The sequence below is a fragment of the Andrena cerasifolii genome, chromosome 8 (assembly GCF_050908995.1).
Source record: "Andrena cerasifolii isolate SP2316 chromosome 8, iyAndCera1_principal, whole genome shotgun sequence".
Lineage (NCBI taxonomy): Eukaryota > Metazoa > Arthropoda > Insecta > Hymenoptera > Andrenidae > Andrena > Andrena cerasifolii.
Genome location: NC_135125.1, coordinates 4,608,887 through 4,635,773, shown reverse-complemented (window position 1 = coordinate 4,635,773; position 26,887 = coordinate 4,608,887). Strand labels below are relative to the sequence as shown.

The 26,887-nt window shown below is 37.4% G+C and overlaps 4 protein-coding genes across 18 annotated transcripts; 1 reads left to right on the top strand and 3 right to left on the bottom strand.

Annotated features, from left to right (window-relative positions):
• Positions 1 to 718: 718 nt before the first annotated feature.
• Positions 719 to 1,846, bottom strand: Med18 (mediator complex subunit 18). The gene is made up of 2 exons (XM_076817510.1): positions 1,416 to 1,846; positions 719 to 1,332 (listed from the first exon to the last, which is right to left on the bottom strand). Exons 1-2 carry the CDS (start codon positions 1,616 to 1,618, stop codon positions 885 to 887), a joined length of 651 nt encoding a protein of 216 aa, XP_076673625.1. The 5' UTR covers positions 1,619 to 1,846; the 3' UTR covers positions 719 to 884.
• A 1,341-nt stretch (positions 1,847 to 3,187) lies between these two features.
• LOC143371908 (nucleoside diphosphate kinase 6) lies at positions 3,188 to 4,283 on the bottom strand. 3 transcript variants are annotated; one of them, XM_076817551.1, is made up of 3 exons: positions 3,853 to 4,283; positions 3,471 to 3,774; positions 3,188 to 3,401 (listed from the first exon to the last, which is right to left on the bottom strand). In XM_076817551.1, the coding sequence occupies exons 1-3, from the start codon at positions 3,964 to 3,966 to the stop codon at positions 3,220 to 3,222; spliced, it is 600 nt and encodes a 199-aa protein (XP_076673666.1). In that variant the 5' UTR covers positions 3,967 to 4,283; the 3' UTR covers positions 3,188 to 3,219. The 3 variants fall into 3 exon arrangements, with proteins under 3 accessions (XP_076673666.1, XP_076673667.1, XP_076673668.1); XM_076817552.1 differs by having other exon boundaries at positions 4,038 to 4,283; XM_076817553.1 differs by having other exon boundaries at positions 3,889 to 4,282.
• A 150-nt stretch (positions 4,284 to 4,433) lies between these two features.
• LOC143371906 (uncharacterized) lies at positions 4,434 to 8,240 on the top strand. Of its 4 annotated transcripts, none has more exons than XM_076817547.1 (3): positions 4,434 to 4,975; positions 5,703 to 5,777; positions 5,918 to 8,240. In XM_076817547.1, the coding sequence occupies exons 1-3, from the start codon at positions 4,960 to 4,962 to the stop codon at positions 7,975 to 7,977; spliced, it is 2,151 nt and encodes a 716-aa protein (XP_076673662.1). In that variant the 5' UTR covers positions 4,434 to 4,959; the 3' UTR covers positions 7,978 to 8,240. The 4 variants fall into 4 exon arrangements, with proteins under 4 accessions (XP_076673662.1, XP_076673664.1, XP_076673665.1 ...); XM_076817550.1 differs by lacking the exon at positions 4,434 to 4,975 and having other exon boundaries at positions 5,001 to 5,777; positions 5,918 to 6,835; positions 7,742 to 8,240; XM_076817549.1 differs by lacking the exon at positions 5,703 to 5,777.
• A 1,296-nt stretch (positions 8,241 to 9,536) lies between these two features.
• On the bottom strand, positions 9,537 to 23,736 carry LOC143371905 (protein FAM200B-like). 10 transcript variants are annotated; one of them, XM_076817541.1, is made up of 14 exons: positions 23,478 to 23,736; positions 22,770 to 23,034; positions 21,943 to 22,049; positions 19,941 to 20,633; positions 17,674 to 18,223; positions 17,372 to 17,419; positions 17,242 to 17,289; positions 16,593 to 16,646; positions 16,183 to 16,308; positions 14,710 to 14,778; positions 14,120 to 14,191; positions 13,511 to 13,579; positions 12,020 to 12,094; positions 9,537 to 11,884 (listed from the first exon to the last, which is right to left on the bottom strand). In XM_076817541.1, the coding sequence occupies exons 5-14, from the start codon at positions 17,912 to 17,914 to the stop codon at positions 9,825 to 9,827; spliced, it is 2,862 nt and encodes a 953-aa protein (XP_076673656.1). In that variant the 5' UTR covers positions 17,915 to 18,223; positions 19,941 to 20,633; positions 21,943 to 22,049; positions 22,770 to 23,034; positions 23,478 to 23,736; the 3' UTR covers positions 9,537 to 9,824. The 10 variants fall into 10 exon arrangements, with proteins under 10 accessions (XP_076673656.1, XP_076673654.1, XP_076673651.1 ...); XM_076817539.1 differs by lacking the exon at positions 23,478 to 23,736 and having other exon boundaries at positions 19,941 to 20,185; positions 20,371 to 20,633; positions 22,770 to 23,049; XM_076817536.1 differs by lacking the exon at positions 23,478 to 23,736 and having other exon boundaries at positions 19,941 to 20,185; positions 20,375 to 20,633; positions 22,770 to 23,049.
• Positions 23,737 to 26,887: the final 3,151 nt, after the last annotated feature.

Here is a 26,887-nt window from a genome sequence, read left to right as displayed (position 1 = left end):
GTGGAGAGATTTACAAATATTATGAATATAATTTAACTAGTTTTTTAGCCTGTCTTCGCCAGGCATTACTATCCTATATAATAAGACGCGTAAGATAACCACAATTTTTGTTGGAAACTCTCCTAGAAACAATTTTCGATGCGAAATACGAAATTTTACAACTTTTGCGTATCAGAAGGGTCTCTGTCCGTCTAATTAGTCTCCTGAAGGGCATTTCGAGGGGCCTAAGTCAGATACGTGCCCAGACTCACTGCTCGCCGAAATTTGAGAACCCCCCCAAGAAACGAAATAATTTTCGATATTATTACAACAACTAATGTATGACAAAGACCCCGAATCAAAGAAATTTGTGAAGCATAATCACTCTTACAACAACGCTTTTTCGTTTGCCTCCATCAGAACCCAAATAAAGAGCGCGTTTCGACTCTGCGTTGAGCGCGCGTTTGTATCTCCACCACTCCTCGGATTCCTTCGGGCGAGAGTGAGAGAACTCGTGAGTGAGCGAGAGAGGACGAAAGAGTCGACACGAAGTTACCGTCGGTTACGAAAGAGAAGAAGCATGATACTTTGTCTCGCTTCGTCTTTCAACTCGAGCTCGAGCTGGACCCGCGTGCGGGCCTTCATACAATGCAGTAGCGGCTACTACATTGTACATAAATACCTGTTTTAGGCCACAGGTACTGCCCATTATCGAATTTTACAGGTTTTTGATTTTTTTACGGCATCTTTGGGCGCCGAGGAAACTTCATGCCGAATCTGAACCTTGTAGGTCATCGGGAAGTACGAAAAAAAAGCCTCTGGAAAGATTTTGCTAACAAACGAACATCCACCTTAAGCATCTTATAATTTAATATACAACACTGGTTTCTTTTACAACTTTTCTGTCAATGAACGAGCCTTTTATAGTCAATCTTCTCGAGTTGAACCAAAGGCTTTAACTGCTCCGCAAAGATTCTCATATCTTCTGCTATCGCATCCTGCCCGCTTGGCGCCAAGACGCTCAATTCCACTAAATAGCTTTGCGATATGGCTTCCATGCTTTCCGGCATCTTGCCTTGTTGAGCCATTTTAAATATCTTCGAAACCGTGACCTTCATTCTACCTTTACGGAACATATAACCACGTGCAATATATTCGAAATCCAATCTACACCCGAGCTCCGTCAAAAAGTCAACGACTGTATTACTAGTTGCTATGTCTAAGCTGCTTCTGACAATTGTGGGACGCGATTTGTCGCCCAACTCAGGCTGGCCGATATACCGCAGTTGCCAGGGCATATCTTGATAATCTAAAGCTCTTCTAACACGTAAGAGTAATGGTTGCTCGGATCCTCTGAAACAGAATATTAGACAGTCGTTCGATCGTTTGATGTAATATTATACCATTGTCAATGCTTTCAACGCTGTTTTATCTACCTGATACTGAAACACATTTCATGATCGTTGAAGGTTTCTGGGCCAGTGTCGACGTTGTCACATAAACCACGCAATCTGTGGAGCAAAACTTCTACGGCACTGTCCAACACTGAGCCTTGTAATAAATATTCTTGATTCGGAATTATATTCGATTTGATTGCAGCTGTCAAGCTGTCCATTGCTGTACTTATCGGGGCACTCATTTTTAAGGTTGTAAGTTTCGTTCGACAATGTAAATCTTGTTTTACCTTATGAATATACCAGTGTTGGCAGATATTTACTTTTCAAGGTTGGACAATTGCATGGGTTACGTAAATTCAGCAATATTATGGTTGTTAAAATATAGACGCAAATTTTGCGTCAGTAATATATCCAATAATACAAATTTCGAATGATAAGTGGCTGACTTCGCAGAGTCTCGATTAGGGATGCCAACGATATATCGATATATTAGATTTATCGATAAAATGAAGAAATATATCGATATTTCTGTATCGATAGTTTCGAGAAGCATATCGAATAGATATATCGATATATTCTGAAAATATCGATAAATTATGGAAGTAACGATAAAGGACGAATTCCACTTACGCCCAAATCGCCCGTGAATTTCATTAGGGCAGGTTTCCTTATACGCGACTGCACGGGCGATTTGGGCGTAAGTGGAATTCGCCCAAAGTTGGTAATAGCAAAGTATTTATTTGAAAATAAAAAATGTTTTTGTTCGAAAAAAAGATTGAATTGTAATAAGTTGTAAAGATTAGGGCTGTCCGGGTACTCGAATATTCGAGCAGCTTGAAATTCAAACCAAGCCGGGACTCGGTTTTCGAGTCGAGCCGGGTATGTTTCGGACGGCTTGAAAAATCCGGGTAGCCCGAATTGTTTTGGGCGGCTCAGTAGGAGGGGCCAACTCGAATTGTTTCGGATGGCTCGGAACATCCGAGCGCCTCGACAGTCGGACTGCTCGAACCACATTTGAGGCGCTCGGATTTTCGAAGCTACCCGAAACAGTCCGACTGTCGAGGCGCTCGGATGTTCCGAGCCATCCGAAACAATTCGAGTTGGCCCCTCCTACTGAGCCGCCCAAAACAATTCGGGCTACCCGGATTTTTCAAGCCGTCCGAAACAAATTCGAGCTGCTCGGATTTTACGGGTACCCGGCCCGGCCCGGTTGGTCGAGCCGAGCCAGGCTCGGCTCGCTTTATGCGAGTACCCGAACAGCTCTAGTGAAGATCGAAAAATTACTTACGTTTGAGCACTTTTGTAATTTGGGAGATATTCAAAAGTTTAAAAAAATACATTTTCATACAAATTACTCAGAATATTTTACAATGATATATAAGTTTCACATTAGAAGAACATATATGTTGTGAAACATTTTGTTCAATAATGAAAAAATATTTTTAATGCGCCCAAACGCAACAGTTTAAATATCTCGAAACTAAAAATACATGACTTATACCACTTTCATAATTGCCGGCATATATGTCTTCACTTGTAAATGGAGAAGTACTGTCATATTATGTCTCTGGAAATCCTTTTAAGACCTGTACTTTCAACATTTTCAATTTTACGTTAAGATTAAATTTGATCACAATTATAAATTTCAAGAATTTAAATACTAAAAATACATTTAACACTTTAACAAAGTTATGTATTTAGTTATTTATATTTAACAATTATGAGTGTGTATATATATATATATATATATATATATATATATATATATATATATATATATATACAAATAAATAAAATGCCAGACGATTAAATATTTAACAACTTGCTATTTTATTTGTACTATTCATTCTATAATTTGTCCCTTACTAGGATTCGTAAGACTTTTGTCAATGGTATGTAGAAATGCTAGTGGATCAAAATGAAGTAGACTTAAATTATAATACCTTTCTTCAGTTTCATACCAGTTTTCCAAATTAAAATCTTTAAAAAATATCATTATCTCCCTTAGTGCCGATTGAGGTGAATCTAGAAGAAAAATATTACGTCAGAAATACGAATTGTGTAAAGATTGTTTTAAGTAAAAAATTACCATACCAGATCCATGTGTTGCATTTCTTGTGTCTGATAAACCAAACATTCCTCGAATTGTGTCTGGAGCAATATATTGTGCCTGATACACTTTCGTGGGACCCATCAATCTTCTCCATTTGGCAATGGCATCGTAATCAGCTAAAATGTGAATATCAGATGGACCGCTGCACATGAATGTTAAAAGACGATTATAAAAAAATTTTTCCTTGTGTTCCACATAAAATAATTTCGCTTCTTCTTGTGTAATTACTGTTCTACGTGATCTGACAATTTTGAAATTATTGTAGATTATTAAATCTCGAATTTTCTGCAAATTAAAACAGAGTCATGTATTATTCATGATTGTATGAAATTCTGTTTCGCTGCCACTTCAATTTATGCATACACGGGAGTTACGAATTTTAGGGTTAGATTCCTTTACCTGAAGCACGAAGGGAGATTTAATGACGTGTGGTTTAATTATTGCTAACGTTAACTGAAGATACTTTTGCGATTGCATTTCATTATTTTTAAATTTGTTTTTGATAAAACTCGAAGTCTGCCAATATAACGAGGGTATTAAATTCTTGCCTTTTTAAAGCTTCCCGTATTTGCAGATTTAACCCAACAAATGCGATTCAAAATATAGCCGTATAATGCATAAATATTACACTCGTATATTTCTTTACACATAATGATAAATAATTGTAGAATTTTAATTTATATGTCAGATTCTTTAAAACCAAATATGAGGTAGGTATGTATTTACAAATAATGAAATGAATACAATATACCATGCGAACTGTAAGATGCTTTATTGTTTGTACAAAGTTTATTTAATATTACATATGTTAGTACTTCTTACAATATATTACAAAAATTTAATTTTGAAATAAACGTTCAATACTTATAATTATTAACTATATAGTTACTATACTAATAATTATTGAAAATATATTATTATAAAAAGTTTCTGTATTTTATTATATTACCAGTTTTTGTACATCTCTTTTCTTATATCAGTTTTTCCTTTCTTTATTGCTTTTCGTCTACCAATTAAATATAAACATACAGGGTATCCCAGAATTGAGGGACAATCCGGAACATGCAATATCGGGTTAACCCAATTCCCGGCGACCCTGCAATATCCTGATGGAAGAGGACATCGAGAAATCCTTTACCGGCAGGGTTGCCAGGAATGTTCCAGACCATTTGCTAGAATCGTGGATCACGCCACGGCGGCGTCCCCGGGAAATGGGTTACTGACGTTACCGTAGCTTATTCGTAATGGAGGGGGAACCAACCTTGGTGCCGATTGGTTTGGAGCCAACACCTCAGTGTTGATTGGTTAGTTATTCGCGCATGCGTGGTGTGTTCACCCTCCACTACGAATAGGCTACGGTAACCCATTTTCCGGCGACCTTGTGCGAACAGTGCCTTTGTAGACGTCACGCGAAACGCAGTGATTCGTGAACAGTTTTCTGGCTTCTCATTGTGTGATTAAAATTACAATATGAATAAGGAATCAGGTAAGACAAATATTTAATATCTCTGCATCAGTAGAATTGTAGAAATGATTTTTTGAAAGATTTAAAAATTGTTGATCTTACAAAGAGCTGGTCTGGAATTCCTACAGTAAATCCTACTCGTAGTGGAGGGGGAACACTTACAGCAGTGGCGGTATATGGTGCGGCATACCTGTATTCGCATGTATATGCCGCACACATATACAGCCGCTACTGTGGTGTTCCCCCTTCACTACGAGTAGGATTTACTTTAGGAATTCCAGTAGAGTTCGAAGGGATCGGCTGCACTGATGGAAGGGGAAACACCTACAGGAGCGGTGTTAATGTTGCGTGACTGACGCAGGCGCAGTTCATGCACACATTACCACCGCTCCTGTAGGTGTTTCCCCCTCCATCAGTGCAGCCGAATCTCTCCGAACTGTGAATTCCAGACCCGCGCTGATTTTGTAAAAACAGCTCATTTAAATACAGTGTTGATCTTTCTTCAATAAATTATAACTGTTGAACTAACAAGCTGGTAAAATTGAGCTTTTGGGTACTCACAGTGGACACATAAGAGTACCTAACAGAAATTATTTAAGTTAAAAAAAATTAATTTTTGACCATTTATTTTTGGATTTCCATATGCGAAACATATAGTTTTTTCTGTTAATATTTATTCTTTTCAATTTTTTTAGCATGTATTGTTACGGTATTAGAAATGTACTAATAATGGATATTTTATACATAGGCGCTGATGTCAGCATTGCTGGACCCAGCAGTGCAGCTATAGCTATTACAAGCTCGAATGTAGAGAATGATTCAAGTAAGATAGACCTTTAATTTATTTTATGAGTTCCTCAAATTATAGAATTATAAACATAACATATTTTCTTGGTTCAATGATTATTTTCTAGAAATTGATTTTTAATATTGTACGAATAAAAATTAATATTTTATGAATAGGCACTGATAGCATCTTTATCGCCCCCCCTGCAAAGAAAGTAAAGAAGCAAGTATTTCGCCAAGCTTGGCTGGAGGACCCAGACTTCAAACCCTGGCTTGAACAAGTTCAGGACAACCCGTACAAGGGAAAGTGCACAGTTTGCTGCAGATACGTTGTGGCAGGCAAAAGTGACCTATTGAATCATGCCAACAGCAAAAAGCATTTCATGAACATGCAACATAGGAAAGGACCACTAACCACTACAATTCAACCAATAAGGAATTTTTCGGATGACATAAAGATGGCAGAAATAAGGTTCTGCATAGACATGATAGAACACAATAGATCCTTTCACTCATCCAAACAGTTTATTACAGGGACAAACACCCCACCGCTAGACCCAAATATAATTGCACACATATCTCTCAAAAGAAGTAAAATCACAGCAATTGTACAAAATGTTATAAATAAATCCATCATTTTAGAAACAATAGAAATATTACATGGCAAATTATTTTCTGTTTTGATAGAGGAAACCACAGACATATCTGATAGGAAAATTTTATGGTTTCTAATTCGATATTTCCACGAAGGACGGATATATACATATTTATTAGATTTAATTAGAATTAAAGAATGTACAGCAGAAAACTTGTACAAGTGTTTTCTACATTCTTTGAAGGAATATAATTTGCCTGTAAGCAATATCATTGGAGTGTGCGCTGACAACACGTATGTAATGCTGGGAAGAGAGAATTCATTGATTTCTCGTTTATTAGCAGAAAATGAAGAAATTTCTGTCTTCTCATGCATTTGCCATTCTATGAATTTGGTTGCATCCCATGCGTGCAAACACTTGCCATCGCATGTAGAGGAATTTTTGCATTCGATTTTTACATACTTCTTCAGAAGTCCTAAACATCAGAGCGTTTCAGAAGGTATGCAAGATTTTATAAACTTTGCAAAACATAAAGTTTTACAGCCATCAAGAGCAAGGTGGCTAGGACTATCTGAATCTGTGGAAAGAGTTTTAAATCAATGGCCAGATTTATTTGCTGTCTTTGCAGGGGCAGTAACAGAAGGAAAGTCCAAAATTGCAAGCAAAATATTTCGAAATTTTAATTGCCCTTATACTAAAGCATATGTGCAATTTTTAAATTACGTACTAAACACATTTACTGGGATCAACAGACTCTTTCAGAGCTCGAAAGTCCTAATTCATTGCCTGCTCCCTGAAAGTTTGAGGTTAGTAAGATTATTGGGAGGTAATTTTATAAAGTCCGAACATATTACGGCACCCAATATACACGAAATAGACGTGTATAATGAAGCAAATTTACTGCCAATACGGACAATTTATATCGGAGCGGAAGCCATGGCAACAATTAATGAAATTATAAATAGTACTTTAGAAGATGACCAACAAATTATACAATTTTATACAAATATACAAATTTTTTATCAATCCGCTTTCAAAAGTATGGTTAAAAGATTGCCGTTTAACGAGCCATTCTTAAATTCACTACAATTTTTAAACCCGCACATAGCTTTAGATATTGCTAGCCACCAGAATGACCAATTAAATTGTATTTTAAGCAAATTTAAATCTAAATTTAATTGTAACGATGTATTAAACGAGTGGCGTGTATTACCCTTTTATTTTTCGCTCGAGGAAAAAGCAAACTTAAAAGTACTTGATATACCCGAATTCTGGTACCAAATTGGCAACACTAACGATATTTCGGGGAAATATACATTTAAAAATATATCAACGCTAGCACAGTTGTGCTTATCGTTGCCCCATTCGAACGCTGATGTTGAACGATTTTTATCCATAGTCACAGAAATAAAAACAAAAGAGAGAAACAATTTGAAGCCACAAACAGTTGCTGCACTGGCGAGAATTAAATTAGATTTAACCGATAAGAATGTAAACTCCTTCGATTACAAAATTACTGATAACATGCTAAATTTATTTAATAGCAGCATGTATGGGAAAGAACGTATACCAGAAGAACTTGCTGGGATTTTATTGTCGGATGAGGCAGATGAAAGTGATAACGAGACTAGCGATAATTAGAAAATTTGATATTGATAAATGTATATAATATAGTTGTTAACATGTATATATCTATGTTACTGTTTATATGTACGTTATATTACACTTTCATTGTAATATTAAGTTTTGTACTTTAAGTTTTATATTTTATGTATATATTTGGTAATGCAATTTATCTATAATTTAAGTTTATACGTAACAATCGTTATACATACATAACGTTATAAGTTATAACATTCCTCGAATTTAGAACTTATGTGCATAAATATATAATATTTCTATTATTATTCTGTTTTCTTTTAAATCTCATCAATATTACATATATCTCAATTCATTTTATTATACGCAGGAAAAGGGAGGACCTTACATTTTTCAAACGTAAGCGTCCTCACGTGCTTCGCACGTAATTACCGATAAGTACCACAATTCATCGCAGTGGCGCACAGTGTTCGGAATAGGGAGTGATCGGTATAACCGCAGCCATTTTGGAGCAAAACCGGAAATAACATAACCTAAACGTTTACCTATCTTTTTCTATCAGTATTTCTGTCTCTTTCTTTTTTACAGTTTCTTTCAACTGTCTACTTCCGCTTTTGCTCCAAATCGCGGGAACCAATCAGCGATGACACACGTTGTTCCGATCACTGCCTAGAGCAAGCCTGTCCACGGATTGTTCGTACGAGCAGCCGCGACAAGTTGCTCTTCGCTCTCGGAGGCACCGAGCCAGATCCAAGAGCGAAAGGTCTTCTTGCTGGGTGAATCTGTGAACGCCATTATCCCCACTCTGTTACGGTTGCCACGCTTTCCGTCGCTCTTGCCTTCGCTCGCAACCACCCGCGGCTTCTCTTCGAGGGCAAGAGCAAAAGTTGGACAGGCCTGCTCTAAGAGTTGCGGAGGTTGAAGATAGACACATATCTACGCCATGAACTGCCATGGACCGAGCAGACTGGATCGTACACTACCGCGTGCACAGCTGACTCGGTTTTAAACCTCGTGGCTCGGGACTTGCACCGCTAATATTCAACTGTTAACACTTTAGCTACTGTACGCCACTATAGCGACCTTCGCGTATGTCACCATTTTCATCTTTCTAAACGTTACGCTACTATATTGACTTCCGCGTATGTTATCTTTGTGAACGGTATGCCACTATTTATAGCGGCTTCGCGAATGTCACCATTGCCATATTTTTAAACGGTAAGTTACTATAATAGATTTCGCGAAATGTTATCTTTCTAAACGGTGCTACATTGTTTACGCGCAGTTCGCGTCGAACATTGCCGTACAAAGATACAGTTTCGCGGAAAGTGCAGCCGTAGTTAAGAAGTTAATATCTCGAGAACAAAGTCTCGGATCCCAAACCGGTAATTTACTCGCGAGGGATGCCAAGAATGTTCCGGATAAAAATTGTCAGTGGTGGAGGGGACCGACCTTGGCGTCGATTGGTTTGATGTCGATTGGTTGATCCAAATTTCACGTTCCTAGCTTAAACGGTTTGAGCTGGGCGTTCACGAGTCGGTCAGTCAGTCAGGACTTCTTCTTTTATATATATAGATTGATGACATTTAAAAAAAAAACAGAATAATAGAAATATTATATATTTATGCACTTATTCTAAATTCGAGGAATGTTATAACATATAACGTTATATATGTATAACGGATGTTACGTATAAACGTATTTCTCTATGTAATATTTACAAAATATACATAAATTATAGATAAATTAAATTACAAAATATATACATAAAATATAAAACTTAAAGTACAAAACATAATATTACAGTGAAAGTGTATAATGTACATATAAACAGGAACATATATATTTTTTAAAAACTACAATATATACATTTATCAATATCAAATTTTCTAATTATCGCTAGTCTCGTTATCACTTTCATCTGCCTCATCCGACAATAAAATCCCAGCAAGTTCTTCTGGTATACGTTCTCTCCCATACATGCTGCTATTAAATAAATTTAGCATGTTATCAGTAATTTTGTAATCGAAGGAGTTTACATTCTTATCGGTTAAATCTAATTTGATCCTGGTTAGTGCAGCAACCGTTTGTGGCTTCAATTTATTTCTCTCTTTTGTTTTTATTTCTGTGACAATGGATAAAAATCGATCAACATCAGCGTTCGTATGAGGCAGCGATAAGCACAACCGTGCTAGTTTCGATATGTTTTTAAACATATATTTCCCGGAAATATCGTTGGTGTTGCTAATTTGAGACCAGAATTCGGGTATATCGAGTATTTTTAAACTTGCTTTTTCCTCGAGTGAAAAATAAAAGGGTAATAAACGCCACTCATTTAATACATCGTTACAATTAAATTTAGATTTAAATTTGCTTAAAATACAATTTAATTGGTCATTCTGATGACTAGTAATATCTAAAGCTATGTGCGGGCTTAAAAATTCTAGTGAATTTAAAAATGGTTCGTTAAACGGCAATCTTTTAACAATATTTTTGAAAGCGGATTGATAAAAATTTTTTATATTTGTATAAAATTGTATAATTTGTTTCTCATCTTGTAATTTACTATTTGTAATTTTATTAATCGTCGCCATAGCTTCCGCTCCGATATAAATTGTCCGCATTGGCAGTAAATTTGCTTCATTGTACACGTCTATTTCGTGTATGTTGGGTGCCGTAATATATTCGGACTTTATAAAATTACCTCCCAATAATCTTACCAACCTCAAACTTTCAGGGAGCAGGCAATGAATTAGGACTTTCGAGCTCTGAAAGAGTCTGTTGATCCCAGTAAATATGTTTAGTACGTAATTTATAAATTGCACATATGCTTTAGTATATGGGCAATTAAAATTTCGTAATATTTTGCTTGCAACTTTGGACTTTCCTTCTGTTACTACCTGCGCAAGGACAGCAAATAAATCTGGCCACTGATTTAAAACTCTTTCCGCAGATTCGGATAGTCCTAGCCACCTTGCTCTTGATGGGTGTAGAACTTTTTGGTTTGCAAAGTTTATAAAGTCTTGCATACTTTCTGAAAGGCTCTGCTGAATAGGACTTCGGACGAAGTACGTAAGAATCGAATGCAAAAAATCCTCTACGTGCGATGGCAAGTGTTTGCACGCCTCGGATGCAACCAAATCCATGTAATGGCAAATGCATGAGAAGACAGAAATTTCTTCATTGTCTGCTAATAAACGAGAAATTAATGAATTCTCTCTTCCAAGCATTACATTCGTGTTGTCAGCGCACACACCAACGATATTGCTGACAGGCAAATTATATTTCTTTAACGTATTTAGAAAACACTTGTACAGATTTTCTGCTGTACATTCTTTAATTCTAATTAAATCTAATAAATATGTATATGTCTGTTCTTTGTGGAAATATCGAATTAGGAACCATAAAATTTTCCTATCAGATACGTCTGTGGTTTCCTCTATCAAAACAGAAAATAATTTGCCATGCAATATTTCGGTTCTTTCTAAAACGATGGATTTATTTATAACATTTTGCACAATTGCTGTGATTTTACTTCTTTTAAGAGATATGCGTTCAACTATATTTGCGTCTAGCGGCGGCGTTTGCGGCATTTGAACGAACTGTTTGAATGAGTTAAAGGATCGATTGTGTTCTATCATGTCTATGCAAAACCTTATTTCTGCCACCTTTACATTCTCTGAAAAATTCCTTGTTGGTTGAACTGTGCTTGCTAGTGGTCCTTCCCTGTGTTGCATGTTCATGTTATGCACTTTGCTGGTTGCATGTTTTTGTAGGTGACTTTTGCCAGCCACAACGTATCTGCAGCAAACTGTGCACTTCCCCTTGTGCGGGTCATCAGCTTGCTGAAGCCACGGTTTGAAGTGTGGGTCCTCTAGCCAAACTTGGAGAAATGGTTGCCTCTTCCTTATTTTCCTTGCAGTGGGGGCGTTGGAGCTGCTACCACTGCCTATTCATAAAATAATACTTTTTATTCATACAATATTAAAAATCAATTTCAGGAAAATAGTGATTGAAAAAAAAAACTATGTTCAGTTTGTAACTCTATAACTTGAAAAACTCACGAATTAAGGATATATCTTACTTGAATCATTCTCTGCATCTGAGATTGTACTGGCTGCACAGCCAGGTTCAATAGTCCACGCACTATCATCATAGCCTGTATCAAATATCCATTATTAGTACATTTCTAATATCATAACAGTACGTATTAAATGAATATAGTGTTTAGCATATCCTTGAAAGATACTTAAATATTTCAAAATACTTATCATTTCTAAATTTATATTGATGCAAAAGTATTAACCTTCCGGCTGTTAGGTAAAAAGCTAACGAAAATATATCATTTTTACGTTTTAACGCTAATGAAGAAGCAAAAATAAAAAACCAATCGAATTGAAGTAAATATCGATTTGACTGGTTGATAGCTCGAAAGAAACGACATTGAGAAGATACGCATTGTAATATCTGCTTCAGCTCATAATACTGAACATGATAAGCAAATCGTCCGTCCCTAGAGTTTTGTGAAAGTGGAAAGGGCAATGGAGGAATAGGCAAGGTCATACAAATCAAGGGCCCTCGCAGATCAGTTTTCTTCGAGAAAAACCGAGTATGAATGTACACGGTACAACGCAACTGCCGAAATGTGAAATATTTCTTCTACAATCATTGTAAAAAGAAAGTAAAGTCGGTATCAGATATATTGGCCGGTGAGTTCGTGAGGGGTATTCTCCCACCATACAGTTTGCCTGTCTCGGTGCTCCTTTTCTTAACGTTTTCTGACTCGCTGTCGCCTTCGCAGAACAAGAGTGAGCCAGAAGTGGTGGGGATAGTGCCAAGCTCCTGGCGTGTAGGCCAAACCGAGCTGTCAGCGTAGAAATACACACACCAGAATAGGTGTAAGCTAGCTCTGAAAAAAATCAGGAGCTTAAAGGCCGTCGACCATTATGCCGAAGCGAAGCGCGGCGACCAACGCGAAATGTTCGTCGCCGCTCTTCTGTCATATGGGCAATACGTGATTGCGGCGCTTCGGCCTAGTGAACGACTATCTTTATTGGTCACAACATTGATTCTTTCTCGATAGCTTTATCTCGTAATGGTCTACGCATAACTTCGTAACGCACCCAACTATTGCGTTAATAATAAATAACAGCCAAACGACTAGGTTCAGACGGAGCCGAGCAGCGTTCCCGTTACCCCACCATACCCTGCGTGGGGCACGCAACTTCAACTGACACAAATCCACAATCGTCAGATGATGGTGGCTGATTTCTCCTCAATCGCTGTTCCCGAAAACGAAATCACCGGCCAATATATCTGATACCGAGCTTAAGTACTGTGTCCGAATGGAAAGAAGTCGGTCGAGAAGCTCTATGGTCTGAATAGTATATCTCTATTGGTCGGCGCGACAACGTCGACGAATTCAAAGGAAGCAAACGGAACACGGGCGGCGGGAGCCAATGCGAGCGAAGAACCCCTCTAGCCCGCCCCTGTGACATTCTTTCCATCCGGGCACAGTATGTTCAGTTTATAATTCTATAATTGAGGAAACTCGGAAATTAAAGATGTATCTTACATGATTCAATCTTTACAGTTGAGCTTGTAATAACTGGACTGCCAGGTCCAGCAACACTGGCATCATCGCCTGTATAAAATATCCATTATTAGTACATTTATAATATCATGACACATACTAAATGAACATAATGTTTAGCATACCCGTGAAAGATACTTAAATTTTTCAACAAATTATCATTTCTATAATAATATTCATACAAACGTATTAACCTTCCGCCAGTTAGGTAAAAAACTAACTAAAATATTTCATTTTTACGTTTTATTGCTAATAAAGAAGTAAAAATAAAAAACCAATCGAATTGAAGTGAATATCGATTTAACTGGTTGAGAGCTCGAAAGAAAGAATGACACGATGTTCATGCATTGTAATATCTGCTTCAGTCCTCAATAATTACTGAACGTGAAAAGCAAATCTGGACTTTTCTGAAAGTGGAAAAGACAAAGGAGGAGTCTGCTTTGGCAAAAACCAAAGCATGTTGTACGGTGTACAACAGTGCAATTACCGATATATTAAATATTTGTCTTACAATCATTGAAAAAAGAAACTAAGTATGTTCAGTTTATAATTCTATGATTGAAAAAACTCATAAATTAAAGAATATCTTACTTGATTCCATCTTCACGTTTAAGCTTGTAATATCTGCAATGATAGGTCCACCATTCCAGCCATTATCATCGCCTGTAAAAAAATATCCATTATTAGTACATTTTTAATATTATTACAATACATATTAAATGAACATATTGTTTAACATATCCTGGAAAGATACTTAAAATTTTCAAAGACATATTATTTCTAAAATTAAATTGATGTAAAATTATTAACCTTCCACCAGTTAGGTAAAAAGCTAACGAAAATATTTTATTTTTATGTTTCAACGCTAATGATGAAACAAAAATGAAGAACCAATTAAATTGAAGTAAATGTCAAGATGACTGGTTGACAGAGCTCGAAAGAAAGAATACCACGACTTTCACGCGTTGTAATATCTTCTTCAGCTTACAATAATTACTGAATGTGAAAAGCAAATCGTCTATATCTGGACTTTTGTGAATGTGGAAAAGGCATTAGAGGAATAGGTAAGGTCATAAAAATCAAGGGTCCTCACAAGTCATTCCCCTTCAAGAAAAAAAGAAACTATGTTCAGTTTATAGTTTTATAATTGGAAAAACTCATAAATTGAAGATATATCTTACATGTTTCAATCTTTATGTTTGAGCTTGTAATAACTGGACTGCTAGGTCCAATAGCACTAGTATCATTGCCTGTATAAAATATCCATTATTAGTACATTTTAAATATTGTAACAATAAACAAATTTAAAAGAATAAATATTAAAAGAAGAAAGTAATGAACGTAATTTTTAGCATAGGGGTCATTCCACACGAAATCCAAAAATAAAGTCACAAATTTGTTTTTTTAATTTAAAAATAATTTCTATTAGATACTTTTATGTTTCCACTGTCAGCACCCAAAACCTCGTTTATATCAGTTTGTTAGTTCAACAATTATAATTTATTGAAAAAAGATCAACAATATATTTCAAAGAGCTGTATGATCAACAATTTTTAAATTCATCAAAAAATTATCATTTCTACAATTCAACTGATGCAAGTATTAAATATCTGTCTTACTTGATTCTTTATTCATATTTCAATTTTAATAACGCACACAATGCAAAACTCTAAAAATTTTCACAAATCGCTGCGCCTCGCGTGGGTCGCGTGGCGTCCACAAAAGTACTGTATGTACGACGAACACAGACGAACACCGCGAATGCAGACTTGAGACAAATGACGAATGGTTCGAACCAGAGCCCCGGAGGTGGCCTGGAATTCCTAAATAAATCCTACTCGTAGTGGAGGGGGAACACCTACAGGAGTGGCGTTAATGTGTGCGTGAACTGACGCCAGCGCCAAGCTAGCCAACGCCAGCCACGGCCAATCAGCGTCGACAACCTATTTCCGGCGACGCTGATTGGCCGTGGTGGGCTTCGCGTTGGGGCTGCGTCGGAAAGCTTGGCGTTGGCGGTGATTGGTTTGACGTCACGGAGTCTTGCGACATTTAGGGTGCGTTCCGATTCATGCATCCGGTGAATGAAGTGCAGAGACAACCGTTCAGATTTAGTTACTACGCGCAGTGGTAGTGCAGAGAATTCCCTAGAATCCTTTCCCTTCCGGTGCAGCGAGCGTGCAGCAAACGCAGGGGGGCCAAGCTTCCCTCTTACGAAAGTTGAAGCAGAGTTTGTAGCGCCTCCTGCCTACTAAACTGTGAATGTGTAAATCGGGACGTATGTGTATGTGTATATGTGTAATGCACCGCTTACTTTAAAAACTGTCCACGGATCGTCGCGCCAGCGACACGCATGCAGCAGATAGAAGGATAAACATTGAAATTGAATATTTCTTTTTTTCATAGGAAAAGAAAATATGTCCAATTTCTTTATATATCCTTCTATGTGCTGCATACGCGTCACTGACGCGACGATCCATGGTCAGGCGGCCTTAGGAAAGGTAAACCAGGGAAAGTGACGCCATTTGAAGGATTTCTGATCATTCCAAAATTTAATTTATTCCACTCCTACATGCAATATAAAAAGTCAAACACTCATGCAATATAAAAAAATAAACGCACAGGCAATATTTCGGTATGTTGCAAACGTTCCTTACATTCTATATGGCGTTTACGCATTTGTCTCCTTGTTTTCATCAAGGAGACAATTACGTTATATTGCCGCACCTCTTCCGGAGAAAGGCTGGACTTCCTATTTGTCCTGAACAATTTCAGCACAGATGCTAAATAGTATAAAGTAACAATTTATGCATGAAAAAAACTGAATTTCCAGCACCCAGAAAACTGTATAAAATTTAAGGTGGTTTTATCAACACCCCATGCTCCGGGTTATAATAAAAAACAAGCTGTTAGCACATGCTCAGTATGAAGAATATATATTAAAAGGAGGAATTGGGAAATACTAATAAACAGTACAAATAGCAGAAGTTTAAGGGAGTTTTTAGAGGAAATGGATTTTGAATAAAACAACCTTAAGAATAGTTTCTAATATAAAACGTTGCAGTACCTTTCCTTGTCCCCAATGATAGTCCAGAGGTTCCGGCAACAGCATATTCAGTATCTGTAAAATTTATTGCAAATGATTAATACGTTAACTCGAATCTGAAGGGAAGAACTAAAATCTTCGAGTTATAGAGGTTTCGACTTATCGAAGTTATGGGGTAAGAGAGACTTTTACGGCCGATTTCTTCGCCTCTAGATAAAAGTTATCTGGTGGATAGGTACAGTAGAGTGTGATTGCCTCGCGTTCTCCTAGGCTAGTTACATCGGAAAAATATTAATATTAAGCTGCTGTTGCAGAATTAAACTGGTGAATGTTTAAAGAATGACCATTTATTAATTGATATTTATATCTATACAATTTTCACTTTGACATAGCAGCTTAATATTGACATTTTTGCGATGTAACTAACCTAGGGAAACGCGAGTTAATCACACTTTACTGTACCTATCCACCAGATAACTTTTATCCAGAGGCGAAGAAATCGGCCATTACAGAGGCTTTGTACAAAATTAATAATTTGCTGATCGGAATGGCATAAAGATAGAAAAATTCAAATTGTACTACTACGCTACTATTCATTATTATTGAAAAATATCTGTTATTCTAACAGTTGAAACAAGGGAGACAGTATCGAATGTTTGCATTTTCTTACCAGTATGGACCTCCATACATTCAGCTGCCTGCTGAACCGTGTTAAAACCTAAGACATACAGAAAAATGTATGAATACTTTTTTGTTCTATTGCTAGTCGATAATGTAACTATAAGTTTGTATTTTCTTACCAGTATGGACCTCCATATGTTCAGCTGCCTGCTGAACCGTGTTAAAACCTAAGACATACAGAAAAATGTATGAATACTTTTTTGTTCTATTGCTAGTCGATAATGTAACTATAAAAGCGCAGTGTCCTCCGACTATTAGTTCAGGAGATAGAAATTTAACTTTAAACCATTAGTACTGCAACATGAAGGCCCAAACGCGAAATCGTTATTCTTGATTTTCGTCTTATTTTTATCTCTAGAATCACCCCTTACAATATTTTCAGTACGTTTTCAGAAACGTACACCCTATATATTAAACATACCTGGAAGTAGAAGCGTCGGAACAGCAGTCTTACAAAGATTCTTTTGTAATTTGTAGATGCCTAAGAAGTGCGCATCACAGATCTTCCTGTTACAAAGAGATTGGTGCATTAACAATGGATTGCCGCAAGCAGCAATCCATTTTAAGCACCTCTCTCGGTCTTTAACGATATCGGGAAATGCCCTCAGTAGTTTATTTCCCGATTCGCAACCTTTCACTTCGCACTTCTTAGGCCCGGACATAATCTAAAACTCAAATTCATGCAATTAATAAAAAAACTTACAGTATCTCAAAGACGCTATATTACAAAAATTAATTATCTTATGTGATGACTGATCCACGTGCTTTTACACTTCCTCGTGTTTGCGCCAAACATTTAAAAATGACGACGGTCGTCATGGTAACCAATGGTAACACTTCACCAACGTTGAAAAGTTGTATGCGTGCTCACTGATACACCTAGGTATGTGTGTGTAATGTACCTAGCGCCTCCTACCTACTAGGTGCTAACTAAACGGGAACTTCGGCCAATCACAAACGGCTTGGTCCCCCTGAGCAAACGTAGAACACTAAGGCCGTCTGTCCACGAAGCGTCGCGTCATAGACGCGTACGCGTAGAGACCAATCGTACGCCAGGCATCTTGACAAATGCACATCAATGCGTCGTACGATTGTTCTCTACGCGTACGCGTCTATGACGCGACGCTTCGTGGACAGACGGCCTAAAGAGGTGAGTATGCGCATCCGCCATATTGGGTCCTCCGTAGAGAGAAGATTATTGAGTACCCGCCTTTTCGGGTATTGTCAGATTCGCTTTATAAACCAAATATAAACTGAAATATAATAAAATACTCTAATAATGTGTCGTGCTACTATGCATCAATATCAACAACGCATATTTTGTTTATAAAGTGAATCTGACAATACCCAAAAAGGCGGGTACTCAGTAGTCTTCTCTCTCCGGAGGACCCAATATGGCGGATGCGCATACATATTTATAATACATCGTCGATGTTAGTAACTAAGGGGGAGAAACAAGTAAGTCACTCATATTTCTCCAACTAACGGGTATATCTCAATGGAATCCTGTTAAAAGGCCTCCCACATGGTCCAGTAACCGATGAAATTGATGCGCAAATTGAGAAATCACAAGATAATATGCACTATGACGTGCACACACTTCAGGGGGGCCAAGCTTCCCTCTTACGAAAGTTGAAGCAGAGTTTGTAATGCCTCCTACCAATGAGGTGCGTACTAAACTGTGAATGTGTGAATTGGGTCGTATGTGTATGTGTATACGTGTAATGCACCGTTTACTTTAAAACCTGTCCACGGATCGTCGCGCCAGCGACACGTATGCAGCAGATAGAAGGATAAACATTGAAATTGAATATTTCTTCTTTTCTTAGGAAAAGAAAATATATTCAATTTCTTTGTATATCCTTCTATCTGCTGCATACGCGTCACTGACGCGACAATCCATGGTCAGGCGGCATTAGAAAGGGTAAACCAGGGAAAGTGAGGACACTTCCTCGTGTCTGCGCCAAACATTTCTAAATGACGACGGTCGTCATGGTAACATTTCACCAACGTCGAAAGGTTGCGTGTCGTGTTCACTGATACACGTAGGTATGTGTGTGTGATATACCTAGCGCCTCCTACCAATAAGGTGCTAACTAAACGGGAAAACTTCAGCCAAACAAAGACGGCTTGGCCCCCCTGACACACTTCACTGAGCCGATGAATTTATCAGGGCTAGACAAAATTTTATTTCCCAATGCGGGTTTCAAAAGTAACTCGATTTGCAGTTGCATCCATGCACCCCACGACACTCACGAGTCATGCAACTTTCTGCGAGACTTTTAAGAATTAGATTTTACAATAAATTTCAGTGTTGCCGGTAAAGTAATACTCGGGGCAAATAGGATGCAATTATTATTACTTCACTAGAATGATTAAACAGTGCATTAGAAAGTTGCGGGAATGTCAGTAACAGCGTGAATTTTTAATACTTTTCAGTGTACGATACGTGGAAGGGTTCTACTACACGCATAATAAACAATGTCATCTTGTAATTTATAGCTTGCACGGGCTTCGAAGAAATACCATTTTTGTGCGCCATAGTGTCTTGATCCCCGAAATGGATTTTCGGAGAGAAATCCGCGTGAGTCGTTGACAAACCTAGCCAAAGCATAACGTAGCAAAAGCCTACCCTCTATGTCAAACTCTCTCTCTAAACAAGTCACACGTATGTAAGTACGCACACACCTATCAGCATTTCAACACATCTCAGAGTAGTTGCTGAGTTGGACGCTGTTCATGAGCAGATGCCACTACCTTCAGACCTCAAATTATGGGTCGGTAATGCAGTTTGGGTGGCGACACGAACATCCATAAGGTGGTAGGTCTATCCTATACCTCGTTTGTGGTTTTACGCGCGCTGATATCTAATTCCTACCACGCGTAGCGTTACAATCTGTTTCGAAACTTCACCGGTAACGTTGCATGTGACACTAAAATGATAATAGGATCCTAGGACGCTTAATAGCCCACAAACTCATGATAGAAAAATGCATTGGATAATAGGTTTTGACACGGAGAAAACGACGAAAAAATAGGTTTTTATTTTTTTTAACTGCGGCGCAACAAATTGAAAAATCTGAAAAAAATTCAGGACAATAGTAACAATCATACGTACTTACAGTAAAAATATAATTATAGTGCCAAGCCTGCTTCGATACACAATCGGCATTTTTCAGCATTTTTTGGCGTTTTTTATTTTTCACAGCTTGGTTTTTCAATTTAAAAATCTGAAAAAAATTCAGGACAATACTAACAATCATACGTACTTACAGTAAAAATATAATTATAGTGCCAAGCCTGCTTCGATACACAATCGGCATTTTTCAGCATTTTTTGGCGTTTTTTATTTTTCACAGCTTGGTTTTTCAATTTAAAAATCTGCAAAAAATTCAGGACAATACTAACAATCATACGTACTTACAGTAAAAATATAATTATAGTGCCAAGCCTGCTTCGATACACAATCGGCATTTTTCAGCATTTTTTATTTTTCACAGCTTGGTTTTTCAATTTAAAAATCTGAAACAATTCTCTAATATGTGCTCCGATAACAGAAATGCCTCTGATTTTTTTCAAAATTTTTCATCCCCTAGTATAGGAGAAATTCGGCAAAAACCTGATTTCCTATTTTTGCCATCTCTTTCGACGGCATGTTCTCCTGTTACAAAGCCCAATTTTGTGCATTCTGAAAATTTTCGCCAGATTTTGGCCAATATATCAGGAGAACATGAAGTGGAAAGAGGTATACTAAATTTCAGAACAGTCACTGTCTCGAAACATCTGCGCCACTTCTTGCTCTTTGACTTGCTCTCCGGAGACGTTACTTAGTGCCACCTCTTTCGACATCATGTTCTCCTGTTACAAAGCCCAATTTTGTACATTCTGAAAACTTTTGCCAGATTTTGGCCCAGGTATCAGGAGAACATGAAGCGAAAAGAGGTATTCTGAATTTCAGCTTCGAAGGCATCCTCGATTCTCTCTCCGGAGACGTTACTTTGTGCCATCTCTTTCGACATCATGTTCTCCTGTTACAAAGCCCAATTTTGCGCATTCTGAAAATTTTTGCCAGATTTTAGCCCAGGTATCAGGAGAACATGAAGCGAAAAGAGGTATACTAAATTTCAGCATCAAAGGCATCCTCGATTCTCTCTCCGAAGACGTTACTTAGTGCCACCTCTTTCGACATCATGTTCTCCTGTTACAAAGCCCAATTTTGCGCATTCTGAAAATTTTTGCCAGATTTTGGCCAATATATCAGGAGAACATGAAGTGCAAAGAGGTATACTAAATTTCAGCATCAAAGGCATCCTCGATTCTCTCTCCGAAGACGTTACTTAGTGCCACCTCTTTCGACATCATGTTCTCCTAGTACATAGCCGAATTTTTGGGCGTTCTCAAAATTTTTGCCAGATTTTGGCCCAGGTATCACGAGAACATGAAGTGGAAAGAGGTATACTAAATTTCAGCTTCAAAGGCATCGCCTTAAAGTTGCAAATAAGAGGCGCTCCAAAGTTCTGCGTCTCTTCGTTAAACAGTCACTGTCCCGAAACATCTGTGCCACTTTTCGATCGCCTAACCCAGACCTAACCCAGGGCACGCTCTTACATTTTCTCTGAATATGTATCCATGAAGATTATATTTCTTCGCTGGAAAAGGCAGAACTTGAAATTTCAGAAGTTAGTGTTACCTTATCTTCCCGGTCCCCTGTTCTCGAGCACAGAGCGTTCGGGTGCGAAGGTTCCCACATCCCAAGTGAGCAAAAAGTGGTAATAATGGGGATGATTTTGAATGAACCTAATCGGAATAAAATTAATAACTTAACCGGGCAGAACTGTCAGGGGCAGATTTTGCGATTAGGCGCCCCTAGATTAACACGCGTCTGCCGTCCTTTCCTTAAAATATCATCAAATATTTTAATTGAAAAGAGTTGTGACAATTTCAAAATTAATTCAATATGACTACTCACTTACTAATTCACTACATGAAAAGAAAGTGAATTGTTTTTAAAGTTGTCTGCGCCCCTGTGTTTAAATATTTTTCCACTTTCCATCGCTCAAAATTTGCCGCTCCCCAAATTTGCAGCCCCTCAAAATCTGTCGCTCTCCAAAATTTGCTGCCCCTCAAATTTACAGCACCTCAAAATTTGCCTCCCCCCCCTCAAAATCTGTCGCTCCCCAAAATTTGCCCCCCCCCCCCCAAAATTTGTCGCTTTCTAAAATTTGCTGCTCTCCAAAATTTGCAGTTCCCAAAAACCCCTGCCAATAAAATTGTACATAGTTACTACTAATTATGTATAACTATTTTAACAGACTAAATATTCCATAACGAGTTGTTAAATCAAGACTTACGGTCGGTACTTGAATGCCATTATTAGTAAGAGACAGTGGGAAAGAAACTGATTGTGAGTCATTAAAAGCTATTCGAAAGATAATGTAAACGCTTTATCCGAGTTTGATCTAATTCCGTCATTTGCAGCCTACAATTCCCAATACAAACACACATAAAAATACACACACTGCTCTGGCGTCTGACTACTATTTCCTGGTTGCTACAGATGGTCCCGTGAAATCCCCTTCTCGGTTGTGACACCCACAAACTCCTAGACGTCACTGGGTTTTCTCTGATCCGAGTTATTCATCCCGTTCGCCCCTCTCGACGGTATGAACACGTTGGTTACGTCAATCGCTAAATCTGCGGTTTCACTTGACTTCGCGGAAGCTAGACCTCCCGACGCGTTCATTTCGGATGCCGCGCCCCCGAAAAGCTAGCGCCTGCGCATCTGCGCGTTAAGAAACATCAAGCGCACTCTGCGTTCTATATCGAAATATGTACATGCTTATTTTACTTCTCGTGCACCGCATCGAGCAAATATCGAAGTACAATGAAGCAGAAAGATTAGAAGTCGCTGCTTGCGTCGCGAATGAATTTCGTGGTGATACTTACACGCGCTGAGCAAAAGAATTTCGGCGCCTCGCGTTCTTATCTGTTCTAACCTCGAATACTTTCAGTGTCAAGTGCTCGCGTGCGGCCCACGCGAAAGGCACTTTCGATATCGAAACTCGCGGAATCGCTCGAATGTTTTCTGCTTAAATAAGTAGTCGGCAGGAACGAAGGAAGAAACGGAATGTTTCGCTTGTTTCATTCTGTTTTTCATTTATAGTTCTGTCAAAACACGCGGCATTTCGAGCGGGCTCTGTTTTATCGCTACAGCGAAATATTCACCATTTTCCTGGACGCCTGCATTGACGTCAGAAATTGTTTTCACGGCGCAGCATCGCGCACGATCGGTTCATGAATTACTTCGGAATTTAATTGTATTACGCGGCCACGTCCATCGGCTGCGGCGGCCCAACGATAACTGTCAAAGTCGAAAGGTGCCCGGCCGATCACGTTTCTAGATCGCACGTGTTTTTCGTCCTGCCGTCCGTTTCTGAGGAATCCCCTCATTCAGCACATCTTTCAATTTTATTCCCGTGTAAATATGTATCATGATGGTTTTGTTTTTATGTCAGCGTAACTCTTTTAAACGTTCTATGTACTTTCTGAAATTGTTTAAAAATAAAGATGCCACGAAATATATTATAATTGTTTCAAAATAAAGAGGCCACGGTATATTTCATTAATTTAATTCGTTTGTAGTAATAACGGACACACTTGCAACTCTGTGGCTAAAAGCTATAACTTCTTAATCTTGCTGTAAATAATAAATAGATAACCGGGAAAAAGGGTGTTTTGTCAAACTTTTTTCAATAAAAATTGTTAACTGACGACAGTGACACTCATTCAGATTAAGAATCTTTTCGAATATTCTGTTTGGGATAAGCCTGAGTGGGGAAATCTGCGCCACAAACACACCTCTTTTTTGAGGTGCAACATTGACGCTATAAAAAAACATTTAAAACCAATTAAAAAAATTCTCTTTAATTTTTTTGTATAATTTAAGAGTAGCTTAAATACCAAAAAGATTTTTTCACTATATGTTGTATTTACTGAGAAAAAAAATCTTTAAATTTTTAAAGCTATTTAGCTTTACTTTTCGGCCGGTCAAAGTTGAATGACCCCTTGATATATTTATCCGGGACGAATATTATTATTATTAAGGACGCTAACAGTATCATAATAATATTATAATTATTTTGCAAAATTTTCTTTCCTCAGTAAATACTCAGTTGGTTAATATCGTCTTTTATTAAGTTCGATGATTATAAACTCTTCGGTTTTTAAACTCCATGACTGCTTCAACGACGAGCCGGAAAATTGAAATCTAAATTTACCTTCGGTGATTAATGTCTTCAAATAACGTAAACTTTAAATATCATGCCCCGTTCGCGTTTTATTCTTAATCTGGAATTTCCGCACCCGAATCGCAATTCGCTTCGTAAAAGTCAGACATATAAAAGCGATTATTTCGACAATGCTAAATTAACTCCACTCAGTTATACAAGTTCCGCTAGTAACGAAAGGAAAATAAACGCCAGGGAATGATAGTAAATTTAAATGTGATAATTATTACGAAGTAAGGCGAATTATCCGACCGATTATAATTGTTAACGAGTTGACAATTGATCGTCGAAATAATTTTCTGAATCGAAAAATTGTCACTATAAAGTGACTTCTGGATTAAATTCCACGTTAGTCCAGCGTTACATCCATCTGTCACCAGTTCTAAAATGCAAGGTCAATCAAATTCTCTTGCAAATTAATCGAGTAAAATTAGCTGGAAAATTTGATAAAATCCACCGATGGGTGCGTCAACGAGTTACGAATAACAGGTTTGGAAGCTGCGAAGCAGCGCTCGGATTCGAGCCTTTATTTGCATTTCCAGGTGCACTGGGGGGCTTCTGCGAGCTGGAAATATCGCGCAAATCACCGAATTAAATACGCGCGTACCTATAGTCGGCTCGTCGATCGGCGGACCAACGAATTCGCAGAAGCAGCCCAGTGCGAGACTTACAATTCGCAGAACGGTATTTGTAACAAAGTTCAAGATTCGAGCTACTTCGTGACGCGTTGCTGTATTTGCGGCTATACATCACGCCTACGTCATATCAGCAGCGATAATAGAGAAATTTCTCCGATGTTACGTCACACTTCCGATATCAGTCGAAGGTATTTTTAATGAAGGTAGGCAGGGAAGCCGACCAATTCCGCAAACTCGCAGATACGTACCTACACTCCCCGAAGACGTTCGTCGTAGGCGCGCCTCATGTAGCGTTTCGCGATGTTTCCAGCGTACAATGATTTTAATTATTTCGATTATCCGTGAGGAGATACGAAGATTGACGAATAACCACGGTTTTATTCTTTAAACGCGCTTGGACGCTGAGTGTGCAGTGTAAGAATGAGTTTATAAGTCCATTTGTAGCTAAAAATCGTTTATTTTCTTTAACATTTTTATTAATTATTATTGCACAATGAAATTTAACAAGTTTATGGTTTTAGAAACGTTACTTAAATATTTTAATGTAGGAATAAATGGACTTATACCACTTTCAAAAGTAAAGGCTCATGTGTCCGTGGTTAACTACCTACTTGATATGATTTTGTTTTATATACTGTAAAGGGCAAAAAATTCACCGTGTTTTCTATCCACTCCAATTTTATCGCTTTTTAACATCAGCGCAAAACTACAGCACGTGTCCAGTATACTTAGTCTGATAAAGAATTAAAAGTTGTGTAAAACTTGTTAAGCTGTGTTAGAGTTGAATTTATTTAACTAACAAACGAAATCGCACACTTTTAAGTTACGACATAAATTGCGACATAAAGTTACCACTTTTGAAAAGTAATAAAAATCTGATATTTTGTGGGGACAACTTTTGCTTTTAGGACGGGCTAAAAAAGTTGCCAAAAGTGGTATTACTTTGTGGGCCTCAAAAATAGTTTTATATAGCTTTAAATTCTCCATGAGATTATGTATATTAAACACACACCACAAATACAAATTGATCCTAAAGTGTAACAAAAATAAAACAAATCGAGGAAGGGTAGGTAACTTTTTAGTCTGCTACTGTATATGATACTATGAAAGAAATGACCATGTTAATATTAAAAATTAATTATTGGTAAGTTAGAGATATAGAGACCTAAATTAATATTATAGATCCTAAGTTAATATTACAGATAAGTAATATAAGCCATATCTATTACTTACAATAATTTTTCTATAAAAATCTAATATTTTGTGGGGACACCTTTTGCTTTTAGGGCGAACTAAAAAAGTTACCAAAAGTGGTACTCCTTTGTGGGCCTCAAAAACGTATTGCCCCGTTCAGTGCCATATAAGGCTTCTGTTTGTTAGTTAAAAAAATTCAACATTAACTAGGTTTTATATAGAAATAATAATAATAATAATAATATAGCTTTAAATTCTTCATCAGATTATGCATATTAAACACACACCACAAATACAAATTGATCCAAAAGTGTAACAAAAATAAAACAAATCGAGGAAGGGTAGGTAACTTTTTAGTCTGCTACTGTATATGATACTATGAAAGAAATGACCATGTTAAAATTAAAAATTAATTATTGGTAAGTTAGAGATATAGAGACCTAAATTAATATTATAGATCCTAATTTAATATTACAGATAAGTAATATAAGCCATATCTATTATTTACAATAATTGT